The sequence below is a fragment of the Syngnathoides biaculeatus genome, chromosome 3 (genome assembly GCF_019802595.1).
Source record: "Syngnathoides biaculeatus isolate LvHL_M chromosome 3, ASM1980259v1, whole genome shotgun sequence".
Lineage (NCBI taxonomy): Eukaryota > Metazoa > Chordata > Actinopteri > Syngnathiformes > Syngnathidae > Syngnathoides > Syngnathoides biaculeatus.
The window spans coordinates 14,908,392-14,928,607 of record NC_084642.1 but is presented as its reverse complement, the minus strand read 5'-3'; the positions used below and the strand labels follow the sequence as shown (position 1 = coordinate 14,928,607).

The window sequence follows — 20,216 nt, the reverse complement described above, 5'->3', positions numbered from 1 at the left end:
ATGGCTGTATGTTCGAAGGTAAGTGAGGTAGAAGGAGCTTCTCTGAGTTTGATTGAATTATTATCATTTCTTTATACATTGCAGGAGAACAACCTTCACTTTGTTAGTGTATCACTGACCTGCTGAATGAAGTGTGTCATGTTTTATGCCGAAGAGTCGGGTTAGTGATATGTAAATGCGCCACGTCATGCAAGAGAAATGTCTATTTGCCTATTTGTATCACATCAGACTTTTAAGACAGAGCACTGGGTTTCCATTTCGAGCAAAGTCAAATTAATACATCCACTCACTTATAAAGACTAAAATGATATTACTCGTGATCGTTCCACATAAAAAATACTCAGCCTGCTATCCATGTGCAGTACGATTCCACTTTTTTATGCTGTTGGGTTTCAATATGAAGTTTGCGAGGCGTCAAAACTTTTTTGCATCGATCGGCAACGTTTCGCTGTAACTCTTGACATTGCGTCCTGCTCCATCCAAAATCTTAATTCCATGTACATATCCTTGTGTGAAATAGTTGAGACCTCTGACGCATTTGGCAAAAAACATGCCGCAATATTATCTGGAATACATGTTAGAGAATCGACTTCGAACCTGTTCTGTTCACTCGCCATTTTGGAAGCTTGCGAGGATGTTGCTAAGGGGGGTGAAGCTAAAGATCCCCAGTCAGAAAGGTCCATTTTCACAAACACTTAAAAAATAAATAAAATGCTGAGTTTTTACTCCTGAAATGTGACTATGGATTTTCAGTGTTGCTAGCTTCAATAGTTGTTTATAAATTATTATTCTTACTCCTTAGAGACTACTTTACTAATTAGTAGTTTATAATGCAGACTTCACCTCTCAGGCCCCGCCACCGTACGACAGAAAATGTCTATTAATGCACGCTTGGGCGAGTTTTTAACAAAAGTGAATTCCCTCTGAAGCGTAAATTGAAGTTAATTTTATTTTGAAATTATTCAACCTATTTCCGCGCTGTGTCGCAGTTTCGAACTCGTACCGCTGGCAGCTAGATCCATTCCACACCTCCACACAGATGAAATTGTGAATATTAGTCCGCGGCGGATTAATATGTGGCCCAGGTTCCGCCCGCGCACTCGAAGTCACACAAGTTGACGAGAAACTGTGGCTGCTTCTGCTATTAATAAATCATCACGTTACTTTTAGTCCGTTGCAATAATCTAAATGTCGCTCGCTACATTATTTCATGCGCGATACTACGACTTCCGGATCGGGCGCTCTTTGGTTCATCAAGTTGAAGCCCTAGTGACATTTAAGTTTAGTCCACCAATCAAACGACACAAAGTCACGTGACCACATAACTTCTTCCATTGGGCTTCCCGGACAGTTGCGGCCGTGTGAAAAAGGCAAAATACCATCGTGATTGATTTCATTCTTTAATTTCTGGAGGGATGAGTTGAGTTTCCTCCAGAGGGCTATCCAGGCTTTCTCCTTCAAAGCTGGACAGTGGCTGGTATTAAAGAGAGGAGAATTTGGGCTTTTCTGATTAAGATCCTGGTCCCAATGCTATGAAAGGGAATAAGTTAAATGTTTTAATGTTTACGTTTGTCGATTCCATTGCATAAAGAGAGTCACAGAAATCCGAATGTATCTAATCACATTTATTAATTATAAGCCTTTTAGCCATTAAATTTACTCAAAATAATAATTGTATTTAACAAATGTTTATTTTCTTCATTCTGCCTTCTGTAACATTGTTTAGGAGAATTGTTTTAGAGGGTGGGCAGAAACGCATGAAAAATTATTTGTAATCCCCAAATGCAAGGCAAAAAAACGCCCCCCGAAGCATTAACATACAGTACAAAGAAAACATTCACGCCTCTCAGCAATGGAAAAAGCAAAGTAGAAATGTGTGGTTTTAATCTTGGAACAACTTTCCCCGCATAAATTAGGACAAACAATGACTACTGAAAGGAATAGCTTCAACTTGGGTATCATTTTACAGTCACAATGACAATACTATTGAGACGACCAGGTTAGTTCAAAATTCTAGGAAAATAAATTCTCTGTAGCTATCAAGTTTCAAACACTAATCTGAGTGGTATCTCTTTCCAGCAAAAAACAATGGCGCAGGGGGGGGGGGGGGGTTACATTTTAAGTCATTGCCGCCACGGAGCCTTTCTTGTCGTTGAAAAAGCTCTTGAGCAACATGACTTGACCCACGCCGATGACAAACAGCAGGACCGTTTCGCCGACGGACCACAGGGTGACGCGCTCGTGGAGGTGATCCGCTCTGTTGCGGTCGTGCGCTTCCCTTAGCCGGTACCATATCTGCGACTCCGTAACCACTTTCAGGATCTCGTGGATGGACACGCAGGTCGATTCCAGCTGTGAAGGAAAGCGCATTTCAACTGGTAAAACGTGATGACAATTCATTCTTCCTTCTTATCTCTTTCAAACAGGAATACTCAAATTGCTTTATCAGAAGACTTTTTTTTTTTGTATACAGTAACCATAGAACCCTGCAAAGCAGGATGTTGCCTTAACTTTTTCACACCACGACACGCCAGGTGGAGTAAATGCCAAATACGCTGCCAATACTGCATTTGTGCAGTACTCATACTCTTTAAAAAAAAAAAAAAAAGCACCAATACTACACACACAGACCATTTCATTAGCCTGATGTACAGCTTTCATGTCGGAGCCATAGCGGATGTGTGCGATGCTTTTAAAATCCTAAAGGGCTGCAAAGACATTTTTTAATGAGCCAAAGGTCCGTTTATTAAGGTCACATGCAAGAATACTGTACTATTCAAAATAAAGTGGTCTTCTTATCCATAACACTAGCTGAAATAACATGTAATTTGTTTTGACACAAATGAAAACAAATACCGTAAATCCCAGCCTAGAGTGCACCTTTGTAAAGGAAATACCATTTGGTACATACATAGGCCCCCATTGAAACGAGATGTTTACAAAGAAAGACGATACACAAAGTTTAACGCTAGCACCGTGCTAACGCTAGCATCGCACTAACGGGGCCGGTAAAAAAAAAAAACAAAACAAAAAAACACGGCAGTAACATGCTAGCGTAACGCTAACAGGGTGGACCAGTATGTCAGTTCCTCGGCACATATATTCCACCAGTCTCACTCTTACCTTTTCCGCTCGAGTGCCCCCTTGTGGTAGTTAGAAAAAAAAAAAAGCAAAAATTAGCCGCATCACGCATAAATCACAGCATAAAAAGCATGTGGAAAAAAGTCACAGCTTAAGGGCCGGAAATTATGGTAGTAAAATAAACACGACCCCTGTCACAAATCTAAAACCACAATCCCGCAGGGCAGTCTCGCTAGCAACGAGTTCCTAGCAGTCTGTGGCGTGCCACAATCAAGTGAAGAGAAGTACCGGTAAGCGATGAAGCATTTACACACTTTATTTTGTAGTAAGCTCAAAAGGAATAATATCCACCAGGCTGTACATTCTTTATTTTTTTATTTGTTGTGTGGCTCTTTTAGGAACATCTAAATTAAAAACTCTAGTTAGGTAGTTCAATTCGAAAAGTGCAATATCTCGAGATTGTGTTAATATACATGAATTTTGATGATTCTAGCTTACTGCAAACAAAAACCAAAAATTCATCTCTGGTAGCGAGCATAATACTGAAAAAAAAAAATCAAGGAACACTGAAAACGATTTTTTTTCGTGTAGAAATTAGGCAGGAAACTGTTCCCCTGACAAGTATTTTCCATTGTTTTTAATTAACCTATATCATGTACGAGTACTCCATTACATTTTCTACCATCATTATTGAGACGTACCTGTACTCCTTTTAAATAGTGCCCCCGAGTGTTCAGACTGAGACATCGCATGACTTAAATTTCCATCGAATGTTACAATGTCAGCCAGGACAGGTTTTTCTTAAGTCTTCCAGTGTAAAAATGTACACCCTGTTCAATAAAGCATTTATCACAATTGCATGATGTAACGGCATTATCAAATAAAAATCCTCAGTATCAGGAGTATCCAAATATAAGTACTTGTCGTAGGTCTATGGAAGTAGATTTGTGCCACCAGGATTTGAATTTTGAAATGTAATGTAATGACATTTTCAGTAGTTTCCACAATTCGCTGTCAAAAATTCACCGTCTGTGCCACCAGGCAGGTTTACTTCAGGTCAGAACCGAAAACCCAGCCGATCGCAGTTACGCTTTTAGTATGTGACGGCACGTGATTAGGAAAGCGTAACTGCGATTGGCTGGGTATTTGGTTCTGACCTGAAGTAACCCTGCCCTGTGGCACGGACAGTGAATTTTAGACAGTGAATTGTAGCCTGTTATATATGTGATCACTTTACATTTCAAATCCTAGTGTCACTACTCTACTTCCACATAGGTCTGTCCCACCAAAAAATTAGTTAAAAAAAAAAAAAGTATTGAGGCATTCGTAATGGCAGCCATTAAACTTGGTACCTCTATCCCGCCTTTCCCAGACGTGCCACGGTTCTGGCTCTTTACCTCGGAAGGCAGAATTTTCATGTTGGAACGATACCCAAAGTGTGCTTTTTACAGAATAAAACTGCTTTAACTGGCTTTGTAAAAGTGGCCAGCGTTTCTCACATTCCCACCGTCTGTCTATAAAGAGCTCATCCTCCCATATCGTTGTTTGTATAAACAACACTGACAAAAGGGATCATGCCGGGGGTGAAGCTGTTAATTTTTCTACTTTGATGATGTACCAGAACCAGATAAAAGTCTGCGCTGTGTTCTATATACAAAACCAAAGCGTCTTCTTCTGCGACTGCGATACGGCAATCTGTGTGAAAGTGGCTGGCGAAGACGCGCGAAAAGGGATTCAATGATAATTCAACATCTCGATGTCCGTGATGTTCACGAACACCGTTGTACCTGCGTCAGCGCCGTGGCTCTGGTCATCCCGGGCAGGAGCGAATCCTCGTCGCCGTGTCGGAAATCCAGATAGATGGATTTGTGCGAAAAGGTGGAGAATTCGTTACTGAAGCAGACCCTGTAGGTCCCCCTCATGGCGGTGGTGTGAGAGAAACTGTCGTACTGCTTCTTGTTCTCGTTGTACAACATGTTATCCAGGGGGTCTGTCACAAAACAGTCCACGTCGTAGTTTCCTCCCGAAATCACCTTTTCAAAAGGGGGCAAAAAAAAAGGAAGCCATTTTCAATGCATGCCAGCATGGTGTACAAGGGCTTCAGTCTTTAGTTGTGTTTTTATATTTATATCGTTATATTTCATTGGTGTAGGTCAGTGGCGCCGCAGCCAAAGAGTGCGCTGCGTCATCAAGTGGCAAAAGAAGGTACACAGTGACTGCCAAATGTACTACTTTTAATTTGTTTATTTTACTGTAATTGTAACGGTGGAATGGTGGTTCAGCTGGTAAAGCATTAGCCTCACAGTTCTGAGGTTCCGGGTTCAATCCCGGACCCGCCTGTGTGGAGTTCCATGTTCTCCCACACAGGTTTCCTCCCACATCCCAAAAAGGACATTCATTGGACACTCTAAAATTGCCCCCTAGGTGTGATTGTGAGTGGGGCTGTTTGTCTCCATGTGCCCTGCGATTGGCTGGCAACAAGTTCAGGGTGTACCCCGCCTCCTGCCCGTTGACAGCTGGGATGGGCTCAAGCACTCCCCGTGACCCTCGTGAGGATAACCGGCAAGGAAAATGGATGGCTGGGTGTAATTGTAACAGTGTATCGGTTTGTCATAGACTATAACACAGTGGAAAATAAAAGTTTACCACACGATAAGGTAAACCCAGTTATTGCCTTACTTATGCTTTCTTATATTTGAACTGATATGATATGATATATATATGATGGAAAATGTCAGTGGAATGAGACAGATAACACTTAACGCCTGGAACAGACTACCGTAATGCCCGGCCTTCAGAGCGCACCTGGTTATAAGCCTCACCGACTACATTTGGAAAGGAAATACCATTTGGTACACACACACGCCGCAGGTGTGTAAAAGTCACAAGTGCCCAGATTGAAACACAAGATATTTACAAAGAAAGATAGTACACAGAAAGTGCTAATGCTAGCCCTAACGCTAACAGGGCCAGTTAAAATAAAACTTACCGGTAAATATCACTGAGACACTCTAGTAACAAAGCAGCAACATGCTAACCCCAGCGCAGCGCTAACAGGGCCGGTAAAAGTCGCTTCCTCGGCACATATGGTCTCATTCTTACCTTTTCCGCTCAAGTGGTCCCTTGTGGCCATTAGAAAAAAAAAATGCACAAATTAGCCACATCCCTGCATAAACTGCAGGGTTGAAAGCGTGTGGGGGGAAAAAAAGTCGCGGCTTGTAGACCGGACATTACGTTATAAGAAATTTTCCATTTCATGATTGCACTATGTCAGACTACTGCAATAAAATCCTTTCTTCTGAAACCACCGCACCGTCCTTTACGACCAGCTTATCAAATGAGACAGGATACACTTGTTACAACGGCGACAACAATGGATCGCGCAGTCTGTTAGAACAAAATGGGGAAGGGGGCGACCCTTGTGTGCATAAGCGGTGTGGAAAATGGATGGATGGAGAAAAATGTGGTGTGGCGGTCACCAGTGCTCAGGAGGCTAAGGCTAACTTGGTGTGTTCATGTAATTTTAATACAACACGGCTCGCAAGTAGGTGATAAAATATATCACCTCACGGTTGTACGTAAACACGCCGATGTTCTGTCAAATCATGCTGTGAAGGTTTGGTGTGTGTAATTTGATTACAATAAAGTTATTTAATAACGCTAACTTAGCATTCATTATTTCTGTCATGTGGTAATGTTGGTTTGACCTAACGGATTATAATATATGACCTGACTAGAGAACAGTTTTGAAGATAATATACATTACACAAGTACATACATTTAATGAAGAAATCATTTAAACACACATTGCTCCATCTTGTGATCAGTTATCGTTTTTTGAAAACTCATTGATTGATGATCAGACCCAAAACTTGTGATTGTGAAAAGCCTAATCCATCTAGTATGTATAAAAGAACACTGTTCATCTCTAGAAATCATTTTAAATTTACATTCATCTTGAAAGGTAGGCAACCTCATCCGACTCATCAAATAATTTAAACTTATGGAGGAGCTTTTCAAAAATTGCTTGCAATTATCCCACTATTTGTCTATAAAAATATACACAAGTTGTGGCAGTGCCTGGAAAAAAAAGGCTCCACCAGACCAACCTATTCTCGCCTGAAGCTGTTGGCTGACATTTTGTAATATTCAGCATCTTAAAATGTTTCTACAGGTGAACTGTAATAAAGGTGTCATAGCATTTAATTCGTTTTACTCCTGAAACCTAGCATCTTTTTACTACAAGTGGCTCTATCAGATGTCAATCATCATTATCAACCAATTTTAGAAATGTTATCATCGATGACAGACTGCAGTGGACGCAATTACTTATACTTAAGAAGAAAAAAAAGAATGTGTTCTATTTTTACGGACCGGACATGACTCGCTGACAGGCCGGTTCTGGACGGCGGGCCGTACTTTTGACATCCTGGCTAAGTCTTAACAAGCTCGACAGCTGTCAAGATAACAACCCCTCCACGAAGTAAGTTAGAGTAGTCAAGCTTTAAAAAAAAAAAAAAAAAGTCAACGTGTGACCGACTTCCAGGCAATTATATGTGATAACCCCACACGAAACAAACAAACGAAAAAAAGTGCAACTAAGACGTGACTTGCAGCTGCTGTACGCGACATTTCGACAGACTTACTTGGTAATCTATGTCGAACTTGACATCCTTCTCCAGCTCTTCGTAGAAACAAAGCTTGTCGTTATCGGGGAGCTCAAACGTGAATTCGGTGGCGAAGACCACAAAGAGGTGGAGCAGCAAACATCCCAGCGACAACGACGGCAACATGTTGTCGACGGTACGAGTTTGCGGCGTGTCAACGCAACCGGCAAAGCGGTTAACAGTGACGTGGCACGGCGACTCCTCTCTTCCGGGTTGTACGAGGTTTTTTTTCATGATAAATTAGCATGTTTTTCGACAGCTGTCTTTGCGAAATAGCGTATGAAAACAAAATGAATGTATTAAAAATAATTTGTAAAAATGAACTCCAAACTACATTTCCGGAAGTACTCGTCTAGGAAATGAAGAAATGAATGAAATAAAAGTGCTCCAAAGCGCCGCATGGTACATTTTTCGAAATCCTCTCATTTCCATCTCAGCTCTACTAGACTGCTCTTAAAATGTAGAAATATAACTAAAAAGACCGCTACATTAAAAGTATGACAGATAAATGATTTGGACGAAACCAATCGTGTTCCGCTTGCATAAACGAAAGTTGGGGGTTTGTGTGTGTATGTAGGGGGGTCGGAAGACGGCACTCCAACACGTCATTTCTGTTTCGTAACGATGTTTATAAAAGTGTCATTTCAAACGTCTTGCTCCTAACATCACGTTTGTTGTCCCAGGTGGTGAGTTGTTGGGTGTATGTCGACCAGGGCGCATCTCTGCAGCCTTCATTTTTGACACTCCCCTTTGAATTGTTTCTTTACCTGTTAGTTTCAAAACAAATAACTCGAAATGGAACACTACGTCAAGATAGCGAGAGAGTTACTCAAGAAGCACGCCGTTGGTATCACCGTTGCACTTGCTGCAGGTAAAAACCATTCTTGTCAACTATTCTTCTGCATTATACGTTTCCATGGTGACCACCAACGCGAGAATCAGAATTACATTAATGTAACGCTCTCGTTTGGAAGCCAGCAGACGCAACAGGAAGACCCAAAACATACCATTTGAAAACAATAAAATATGCTTTGCGTTTCCTTTTGAAAAGCCCCCCTGCACATTGAGAGCCCAAACTGTTACACATCACAGCTCATCACAGCAATCCCCCGCATGCCAAGAAGAGCGGCACCACAAGGCATCCAAAGGTGTTGGAAGCTGCTGTGTTTGTGATCTTTTGAAGAAAATTGTGTTTCACTATCACAGTGACAACACTGCCTGCTGGGTTTCGGCCATTCCTGTTAACATAGAAGTAGACAGAGCAGACTGTTGGAGGTCTTTTTCAAGGGGGTGACATCAGAATTGTCATTGAACTGATCTTCCCTCTGTGCCTTGACATCATGTCTACATCATTGCTTTATTTTTCTTCGACAAATCACCTTTGATTGTCCTACATTGAATATTTTGGGGAAAAGACCATGTACCTTGCTGTCGTGCGGGATAAGGACTGAGCATTACAGTGAATAATGAATTTCTGAGAATGATTCCCGCTAATGACAAGGTGAAGCTTTGTGAGGCATCGTAATACTTAAGTCATCTGTTCGAGCGACCATTCGCTTCATGTGCACACAGGGGGCACATTTTGTTTGCAAGAGTTTTCATGTTCTTGCCGTGCCTGTGTGGGTTTTCTCCGGGCACTCCGGTTTCCTCCCACATCTCAAAAACCTGCAACATTAATTGGACACTCGAAATTGCCCCTCGGTGTGATTGTGCGTGCAACTGTTTGTCTCCATGTGCCCTGCAATTGCCTGGCAACCAGTTCAGGGTGTACCCCGCCTCCTGGCCGTTGACAGCTGGGATAGGCTCGAGCCCTCCCGTGACCATCCTGAGGATAAGCGGCTAAGAAAATGGATGAATGGATGGATACACTACATACATACACATTGTAACTGCACGTTAATGAGTTTTAAAAGTAAATGTGGGCCTTGAGCACAAGCGTCCCCATGCCCATGTTATATAACTACGTGTTTTCTGCCTTCCAGGGGCAACCCTGCTGGCCTTGCGCAGGTGGCTGGCGGCGGGAGTGTGTCGGAGCAAGGCCAGGCTGGATGGAAAAACAGTGCTGATCACTGGCGCCAACACCGGCATTGGGAAGGAGACAGCCCTGAATCTGGCGCAACGAGGTGAGTTTTACATATGTCTATGTCTTCTTCTTCTTTTCCTTTCGGCTTGTCCCGTTAGGGGTCGCCACAGCGTGTCATCTTTTGCCATCTTAGCCTATCTCCTGCATCTTCCTCTCGAACCCCAACTGCCCTCATGTCTTCCCTCACCACATCCATAAACCTTCTCTTTGGTCTTCCTCTCGCCCTTTTGCCTGGGAGCTCCATCCTCAGCATCCTTCTACCAATATACTCACTCTCTCGCCTCTGAACATGTCCAAACCATCGAAGTCTGCTCTCTCGAATCTTGTCTCCAAAACATCCAGCTTTGGCTGTCCCTCTAATTAGCTCATTTCTAATCCTATCCAACCTGGTCACTCCGAGCGAGAACCTCAACATCTTCATTTCTGCCACCTCCAGTTCAGCTTCCTGTTGTTTCTTCAGTGCCACCGTCTCTAATCCGTACATCATGGCCGGCCTCACCACTGTTTTGTAAACTTTGCCCTTCATCCTAGCAGACACTCTTCTGTCACATAACACACCAGACACCTTTCGCCAGCTGTTCCAACCTGCTTGGACCCGTTTCTTCACTTCCTGACCACACTCTCCATTGCTCTGTATTGTTGACCCCAAGTATTTGAAGTCGTCCACCCTCGCTATCTCTTCTCCCTGTAGCCTCACTCTTCCCCCTCTACTTTTCTCATTCACGCACATATATTCTGTTTTACTTCGGCTAATCTTCATTCCTCTCCTTTCCAGTGCATGTCTCCATCTTTCCAATTGTTCCTCTGCGTGCTCCCTGCTTTCACTGCATATGACAATATCATCTGCGAACATCATGGTCCAAGGGGATTCCAGTCTAACCTCATCTGTCAGCCTATCCATTACCACTGCAAACAGGAAGGGGCTCAGAGCTGATCCCTGATGCAGTCCCACCTCCACCTTAAATTCCTCTGTCACACCTAAGGCACACCTCACCATTGTTCTGCTGCCATCATACATGTCCTGTACTATTTTAACATACTTCTCTGCCACACCAGACTTACGCATGCAGTACCACAGTTCCTCTCTTGGTACTCTGTCATAGGCTTTCTCTAGATCCACAAAGACACAATGTAGCTCCTTCTGACCTTCTCTGTACTTTTCCACGAGCATCCTCAAGGCAAATAATGCATCTGTGGTACTCTTTCTAGGCATGAAACCATACTGTTGCTCGCAGATACCTACTTCTGTCCTGAGTCTAGCCTCCACTACTCTTTCCCATAACTTCATTGTGTGGCTCATCAACTTTATTCCTCTATAGTTCCCACAGCTCTGAACATCCCCTTTGTTCTTAAAAATGGGAACTAGAACACTTTTCCTCCATTCTTCAGGCATCTTTTCGCCCGCTAGTATTCTGTTGAATAAGTTGGTCAAAAACTCCACAGCCATCTCTCCAAATTGCTTCCATACCTCTACCGGTATGTCATCAGGACCAACTGCCTTCCCATTTTTCATCCTTTGTAGTGCCTTTCTGACTTCCCCCTTAGTAATCATTTCCACTTCCTGGTCCTTCACTCTTGCCTCTTCAACTCTTCCTTCTCTCTCATTTTCTTCATTCATCAACTTCTCAAAGTATTCTTTCCATCTATTTAGTACACTACCGGCACCAGTCAACACATTTCCATCTCTATCCTTAATCACCCTTACCTGCTGCACATCCTTCCCATCTCTATCCCTCTGTCTGGCCAATCTGGTGTACATGTCTTCATATGCCTCTTGTTTAGCCTTTGCCACCTCTACCTTTGCCCTACGTCGCATCTCGATGTACTCCTTTCGCCTCTCCTCAGTCCTCTCAGTATCCCACTTCTTCTTCGCTAATCTCTTTCCTTGTATGACTCCCTGTATTTTGGGGTTCCACCACCAAGTCTCCTTCTCCCCTTTCCTACCAGATGACACACCAAGTACTCTCCTGCCTGTCTCTCTGATCACCTTGGCTGTCGTCGTCCAGTCTTCCGGGAGCTTCGGTTGTCCATCGAGAGCCTGTCTCACCTCTTTCCGGAAGGCCGCACGACATTCTTCCTTTCTCAGCTTCCACCACATGGTTCTCTGCTCTACCTTTGTCTTCTTAATCTTCCTACCCACCACCAGAATCATCCTACATACTACCATCCTATGCTGTCGAGCTACACTCTCCCCTACCACTACTTTACAGTCAGTAACCTCCTTCAGATTACATCGTCTGCACAAAATATAATCTACCTGCGTGGTTCTACCTCCGCTCTTGTAGGTCACTATATGTTCCTCCCTCTTCTGGAAATAAGTGTTCACTACAGCCATCTCCATCCTTTTTGCAAAGTCCACCACCATCTGCCCTTCAAAGTTCCTTTCCTGGATGCCGTACTTACCCATCACTTCTTCATCGCCCCTGTTCCCTTTACCAATATGTCCATTACAATCTGCACCAATCACAACTCTCTCGCTGTCTGGGATGCTCAGAACTACTTCATCTAGTTCCTTCCAGAATTTCTCCTTCAAGTCCAGGTCACATCCTACCTGTGGTGCATAGCCGCTAACCACATTATACATAACACCCTCAATTTCAAATTTTAGTCTCATCACTCGATCTGATACTCTTTTTACCTCCAAGACATTCTTAGCCAGCTCTTCCTTTAAAATAACCCCTACTCCATTTCTCTTCCCATCTACTCCGTGGTAGAATAATTTAAACCCTGCTCCCAAACTTCTAGCCTTACTACCTTTCCACCTGCTCTCTTGGATGCACAGAATATCAACCTTTCTCCTAATCATCATGTCAACCAACTCCTGTGCTTTTCCTGTCATAGTCCCAACATTCAAAGTCCCTACACTCAGTTGTAGGCTCTGTGCATTCCTCTTTTTCTTCTGACGCTGGATCCGGTTTCCTCCTCTTCTTTGTCTTCGACCCACAGTAGCTGAATTTCCACCGACGCCCTGTAGGTTAGCAGTGCCGGGGGCGGGCGTTGTTAACCCGGGCCACGACCGATCCGGTATGGGATTCTTTAGATGAACGCTCATATTTGTTTGGCACAGTTTTTACGCCGGATGCCCTTCCTGACGCAACCCTCTGCATTTATCCGGGCTTGGGACCGGCCTACAGATTGCACTGGTTTGTGCCCCCATAGGGCTGCATTTTACATATGTCTATGTACAAACTACATATATTGATTTTTATATTGAATTTCAATATATAAAGACTTCATTCCTCTTTTTGTCTTCAGGGGCAAGAGTGATCCTCGCCTGCAGGGACCTGACCAAGGCCAGCGTGGCCGCCGACTACATCCGCCGGAAGAGCGGCAACAGCAACGTGGTGGTGATGAAGCTGGACCTGGCCTCACTGGAGTCGGTCCGAGAATTGGCCAACAAAGTTAGGATTGGCGAGGAACGTTTGAACATCCTGATTAACAATGCGGGTATATCTCGTGATTTTTCTACTTGTAGGGAAATTTTTTAGACGAGCTTGTTGGTCTGGTCCACGATTGATTTCAGTTTCTCACACGGCCTCTTGAAAAATTAATTGCACCCCAACTTGCACCAGGAACTAATTTGGTCTTTTTTGCACCGCGGACTGGTTTGACCCACAGCAAGTACACAAAAAAAACCCCACAAATATTTATGTCGATATGGGGTAAAACGCAACTGAGCAATGTATTTTTGAAAGGTGCAAAGACAAAAGTGTAGTGACGCTTAAATCTGTGTTGTGAGGATAAGCGGCTTAGAAAATGGATAGATGGATGACAAAGTGAGAGCCTTTTGGATGATGCAAGGCAAGATGACTGACATTTGAGGGAAAATGCAATGGGTTACTTTTTAGTGGTTATTGCTGGAACCCAAACCTGGAGGAAGTAGCTGAGATCAAATTTGTATGCTTTTTTTAGTCTTCAGACTCTTGACATGGTGGATCAGCTGGAATGCGTTGGCCTCACAGTTCTGAGGTCCCGGGTTAAATCCCGGACCCGCCTGCGTGGGTTTTCTCCGAGCACTCCGGTTTCCTCCCACATCCCAAAACATGCAACATTAATTGAACACTCTAAATTGCCCCTAGTTGTGATTGTGAGTGCGGCTGTTTGTCTCGATGTGCCCTGCGATTGGCTGGCAACCAATTCAGAGTGTACCTTATAAGCCTCTTGCCAGTTGACAGCTGTGATAGGCTCCAGCACTCCCCGCAAGCTTTGTCGGGATAAGCGGCTAAGATAATGGATGGATGGTTGGTTGGTTGGACTCTTGACATTAGGTTGAAGTTGGACAGTAATGTATCAGATCAAGCAAATTGATTTATGGTTAAAAAGAAAAAGGTGTATGTTACACACACTACACTTGCGCAGTCCTGTTTCCTACATGTTCAACACTACACGCATTTCCCATTTGTCAGGTATCATGATGTGCCCCAAGTGGAAGACGGACGACGACTTTGAGATGCAGTTCGGCGTGAATCACCTGGGACACTTCCTGCTCACCAACCTTCTCCTTGACCTGCTGAAAAAGTCTGCACCAAGTCGAATTGTCATTGTCTCCAGTGTGGCGCATGAAAAGGGTAATGTTTTGGGGTTTTTTTCAATCTCAAAATTAAGTTTTATCTACTTTAAACTCTTTAAAATTCATATATTCAAACACTTTTGCTCAGCTATGGTTGTGGTGTTTGTTCCATATAACGCCGTATTTTGTAAGTTGTGTAGCATATCCATCTGTAAATGCTTGGGGAAAAAAGCTGGAATGCTGTTCTTTTCTCATGTTTTTATTTTGTCAAACCCAAATAGTAAGTTTGCAGAAAAACATTTAAGGAATTGGGCTTACTGTTCAAAGAGCACTGCAAAGTATACTGGACTCCTCAAAAGTCCTACCACCCCTTGCAGTCTTTGTTTCCCCTTATGAATCGAAGTTCAATTTGAGTCCAAAAGTTGCACAATAGTGCTGACGACCCTCCAAGCATAGTAACTAGAAATATAACTATAACTATATATATATATATATATATATATACTATACTATAGAAACTTCATAGTTTCTTTTTAGAAAATGCACTATAACAGGGATTTCTTTTAGGCTGCATCAACTTCAATGACATCCACTTCAATGATAACTACAAACCTGACGTGAGCTACTGCCAAAGCAAGTTGGCCAATGTGCTTTTCTGCAGGGAACTAGCGGTCAGGTTAAAAGGTAGAAAAGCAAACATCCCCTTGGGACAATTTCTCCTGTGGCATTTTATTTTGCTCCAACAAAGATGGTTTCCCATCCCATCAGGCACCGGAGTGAACACGTACTGCGTCCACCCGGGCGTCGTGCGAACCGAGCTGGGGCGCCACCTGTTGCCGACGTCCCTGTGGAAGAATCTGCTCCTGATGCCTTTTCTGATGATGCTGAAAAGTCCACAGGAAGGAGCGCAGACTTCCATCTTCTGTGCCGTGGACGAGAGTCTGGCCAAATCCAGCGGCCTCTACTACAGGCAAGTGATAACTGGCCGTGGTCCGACTTCAAGCCTTTTAGGGTGGCCCCCATGAATTAATTTGTTGTGGCCTTGTCAAAACCTGTACTGGTATCGTACATTCACGATATAATGCGATACGTTTTAGTGATTATTTCATATTTCCCATCTTTACAGTGTATTATTTGAGTCCATTTAAGGAATTAATGACGTGATGATTGCATTCATGACGATGACTCTTTACTAACCTCCCAAAAATCAAGACAGTCAAATTTCGCAAATTAATTATAATGCTTGAAAGAATTAATCATTTACAAAATTATTGAAATATTTGCTTTGCACTAGCAATGATTTATCATGTGTCTTGATGGTGTGGCCACTATATATTGTATGTTAAAATATGTTCCTGTATATTTTAAAATATTGTCTTGTTGGTGGGAGGCAAAGCTTAGGAGACCATCGTCTGTGTGTTTTGATTTTGATGTACTTTTAATGATTTTATACCTTCAATTATTTTGCATATCAATGATTATCTGTATGCAGTGAAAGGACCTTCTTGAAAATAAGAGGATGAATTCCAAGAGGCTATTCTTGAAACAAATAAGTACTGGTTCATAAACTAATAAAATACATAGGTTTCCAATTACCGGTAGTGAAACACAAGATGGTGGACAAGGGAGTCACGGGACTGTGGTGACATCATCACAAATCTATGTATTAAAGTAAAGAAAGTATTAACGTGGCAGCCAGCTGACTTCATACAAGCGTCATCACTTTAGAGTGCCTTGTTGTTGGTTGTAAGCGCACACATCAACCAGAGAATGGCAGAAGAGTAAGGAAGGTGGGAAAGAATTTAAAAAAAAAAAAAGTCCAACTTGACACCCATATTAAAGTATGATCACCTTTTACCATTTACACACAAAAAAAATTAACGGATAATGAGTTTTGAAATAGGAAGCCAGTAAAAAAAAAGGTTTTGCTGAACTATTACTCAATTCTTTTCAAACGGGGCATTGATAACAAAAAAGGCTTACAAAATCTCACGAGTGAAGATAATTTGCAGTTTGGTTGTTTCAGCAAAAAACATGAAGTCGACACATATGATTTACATTTGCAGGACACAAAATGATATGGCGGTTAGATCTGGCCCTTGGGCCTTGACTTTCATTTGAGAGCTCAGAGAATGGTCTGATTTTTCACAATTTTGAAGATTCTGTACTGTTATTTTAAGTCTGTTAACGTAATCTTTAAGATGTTAACATTTGTTGTGGTGACATTTATGTTCACATTGTAGTAACTTTAATGGTAAGTCAATAGCCCTGATAAATATACTTGATATTCAAAATGAAATACAGGTCACAAGGGCATTCAGTCCATATTTAACACATTGAAGAAGTCTACTGTGGGAGGAAAAGTATGTGAAACGCTTTGGAATGTCTTACATTTCGGCATACATTGGCCATAAAATCTATAAACAGTCATCATAAACCAATACCACACAAAAAATGTTTTCATATTTTAATTGAAAATAACGTCAACATTGACAAGGTCAGGGTTGCTTTGGATCCTCCATTTCACAACTGGAGTAAAACTGTGAGTCAACCTGGATTCCAGTCAATGAGGAAAGATTGGAGGGCTACCTTAGAGGCTTCTTTTTACTCGCTATCATTGCGATTATCCCTCGCGCAATTTGCCTTTATACTCGAGGGCAACCCACATGTGCAGTTTTTTAAAAATGTCCTGCATTTCGCTTCCAAGTCGGGGGTGTTGCTACAGCTGGAATTGGCAAGGACTCCACACGGAGTTTACGCTGCACCTTTTGGCCATTTTCAGTAACCTTTTTTTTTTAAACTTTCCTTTCCGTAACAAGGAACAAAGCAACAGCAATAGCGACACCGGAACAGTGTCTGCTAGAACAAATGGACCGAGATGAGGATACATTCAATTAAGCAGCAAAATCGATCAAGAAGGTGGCAGGGTAGATGGTATGTAGGAACCAAGGGCAACACGGAGTACGTCATCACAGCATGTGACTGAAACAGACCAATCACGAGAGACGATCTCTGCTGCATTCTCCGCACAGCAACAATTTAAGCCGTGTGTGTGTCAAATGACGCAGAGGGCCCACATCAGGGCTGCGTGGGCCAATTTATTGGTCCCGTGACCCTGTTGTCAGCCCCATGAGGTCGGAGCATAAAGCGGCCTTTAAAACTGCTTTGGCCACTAGAAAGCTCACACCAAGTTAAAATTTCTTCCCGTCAAGAACCATTGCCCGATGTGTAGCTTACCTACCTCAAAAGACCTCTCGCAAGACCTATGAAGAATAATCTTTCTTCTTTCCTGTATTGCATGCGTTTCATCTCCTCTGTGCTCATTCAATCAATTGTGTCCACCTTTGTCTCTCGTTGTCTCATCAATCTGTTCATATTTAGTTGTCTGGTTTCTTTCACTTCTTCTCAGTTCATTGTCCCTGAGTTTGTCATGTCTGTTACATCACTAGTCATGTCTTGTTTTCAGTTTTCCGTGTTGCCTACGGTTTCTTTCTTACTTTGCATTTACATTTTGGACTTGATCATTTTTCATCCATCCATTTTCTCAGCCGCTTATCCTCACGAGGGTGGCGGGAGTGCTGGAGCCTATCCCAGCTGTGAACAGGCAAGAGGCAGGGTACACCCTGAACCGGTTGCGGCCGATCGCAGGGCACATCGAGACAAACAGCCGCCCTCACACTTCGGGGCAGTTTACAGTGTCCAATTAGTGTTACATATTTTTGGGATGTGGGAGGAAACCGGAGTGCCCGGAGAAAACCCACGCAGGCACAAGGAGAATATGCAAACTCCGCACACAAAGGGCTGGGATTGAACCCAAGTCCTCAGAACTGCAGCTTTGCCACTGTGCCACATGTTTTGGACATTAAATATCTTTTTTTTTTTTTTTTTTTTGGACTTCTCAAGTCATGTCTTGTCTCCCGGCTTACCTGCACTTTGGTCCTCTGTGTTTTTGCTCTGCTTCTTGCCTTCCCATTTGATTTGTATACATTGGAAAAGGTGACAAAAATATCTCTAAATGTGTTGATGTTCATGTGAATGCAAAAAATTCCATTGGGTTTACATACATTTTCATCACAATTTATATTTTTCAAGCAACCGGAATATTTGGGGACTAGCGTTTAACGCCCAAGCAAGGGTAGCATTGATTTACGTTAATATCCAACAAAAGATATAAATATTCAGTGACAATATTCAACCAATCTAATCCTCATCTTTCGAGAGTTATGTTCCAAAGATTCCAAAAGAGCTATGTATCAATGATATGGTATCTGAGGTCCACGTCAATATGTGTTGTAATATAACATCTCTCATTTTAAATAGGAGGTTCCCTAACCGGGAAGTGCACACAATTGTGCAGTAATGATCGTGTAGTAACCAAATTAGATGATTTGCATAAGTCAGACGTCCTCCCCTTGTTTTCATAACAGTGACTGCGCTGTCAAGTCGCCAGCCCCGGCAGCCATGGATGACGGTGTAGCCAAGCGACTGTGGACCCTCAGCGCCAATTTGGTCAAGCTGGAATGAAGCCGGCGTCCATTCAGGCCGCTCAGCCCAATGCACACTTGCCGCAGTGATTATCATCTACTGCCTTGTTTTTTTTTTTGTTTTTTTTTTTACATTTTAATGAGATCCATTAACTTTGCACAACAGACGCTCTGATTCTGATCTCGGAAAAAAAAATGGGGCCACACTGAAAAGAAAAGTACTAGAAAATAAACTTGTAGAATGATGAGAGAAGATTTATATTAAGAGGAAAAAAATACATTTGGAAGGACACATTTGGATTATTACTCCAAAAATATTTCATGACAAAAAGCCAATGTTTGCATGACTGTACATGGAAAAAAATACGCACTAGAGTCTGGATATTAAGAGATTTTATACATTGAAAAATTATGCACTAAAGTGAGTATTAAGAGATTTTATACATTTAATGCAAATACAGTTGTAATCGTACAATGTATTAAACAATCGTGACTGTAATATTAGCTACATGTTGAGTTTTAATTTACACTCCCAGAATGAATTAATACATAAATGACAGAAAAATTTTTGAAATTATTTTTCTTCATCTCATTTTCTTTCTATCCCAAAACGTGCGCTGCTGCGTGTAGACCTTTTACTGTATATCCCGTCTTATGTAATGTTTATCTTATTTAATGCTGTGTGGTGTACTACTGCTATTAAAGATTGTTTTTCTTTCTTCGTGTCACTCAACTCTTCTTGATGAAATTTCTGTTTCTTAATGTTCTCATGTCATCTTTTTGCAGACCTACAGTTTCTGTGTACGCTGCCCTGAGAATACACAAATTCAGCACAACGTACATACTGAGCTCACTCGGGAGAGGAGAAAAATGTGATTGTACAGGTGACATTAATGAGGCTCTTATTAAAATACATCTGTCAGAATAAATGTAATGAAAGTTACTGTATAAAACAATTATATTGATACAATGGACACAACTATATTATATACCCTTATTTAAAATACAGCTTCATAACAATTGGACCGTTTTTCTCCACGAAGTCAACATGCGTGTAAGCATCATTACAGACTGTTTTGAAAACAGATCAATGTGCCTCAGTTTTATTTTTTTTAATGTAGATTTTTTTTTTTTTAATTCTACAAATACAAACTTTAATTTCTACCCTGATTTTGTCATATTTGCACCATACAATGACAATGGCGGCCATTTTTGTACACCGGTGAGCCTCGCTAAGGTCACGGGTGTGTTGCAGCGTATCCCAGCTAACTTTGGGCGAGAGGTGCGGTACACCCTAGACTGGTCGCGAGCCAATCACAGGCGACAGAATAGGCAACCAACCAGTCTCACATTCACACCAAGGATAATTTGGAGTCTTTAGTAAGCCTGAC

General features: G+C 42.2%; 2 protein-coding genes across 5 annotated transcripts; one reads left to right on the top strand and one right to left on the bottom strand.

Annotated features, from left to right (window-relative positions):
* Positions 1-1,855: 1,855 nt before the first annotated feature.
* tmed3 (transmembrane p24 trafficking protein 3) lies at positions 1,856-8,094 on the bottom strand. Its single transcript, XM_061814506.1, has 3 exons — positions 7,728-8,094; positions 4,869-5,114; positions 1,856-2,352 (listed from the first exon to the last, which is right to left on the bottom strand). Exons 1-3 carry the CDS (start codon positions 7,980-7,982, stop codon positions 2,119-2,121), a joined length of 735 nt encoding a protein of 244 aa, XP_061670490.1. The 5' UTR covers positions 7,983-8,094; the 3' UTR covers positions 1,856-2,118.
* Positions 7,485-19,551, top strand: si:ch211-107o10.3 (uncharacterized protein LOC407663 homolog). 4 transcript variants are annotated; one of them, XM_061814505.1, is made up of 8 exons: positions 7,485-7,564; positions 8,523-8,619; positions 9,731-9,871; positions 13,087-13,278; positions 14,238-14,399; positions 14,909-15,025; positions 15,110-15,311; positions 18,769-19,551. In XM_061814505.1, the coding sequence occupies exons 2-8, from the start codon at positions 8,544-8,546 to the stop codon at positions 18,863-18,865; spliced, it is 987 nt and encodes a 328-aa protein (XP_061670489.1). In that variant the 5' UTR covers positions 7,485-7,564; positions 8,523-8,543; the 3' UTR covers positions 18,866-19,551. The 4 variants fall into 4 exon arrangements, with proteins under 4 accessions (XP_061670489.1, XP_061670488.1, XP_061670486.1 ...); XM_061814504.1 differs by lacking the exon at positions 7,485-7,564 and adding an exon at positions 8,016-8,150; XM_061814502.1 differs by lacking the exon at positions 7,485-7,564 and adding an exon at positions 8,037-8,150 and having other exon boundaries at positions 8,432-8,619.
* Positions 19,552-20,216: the final 665 nt, after the last annotated feature.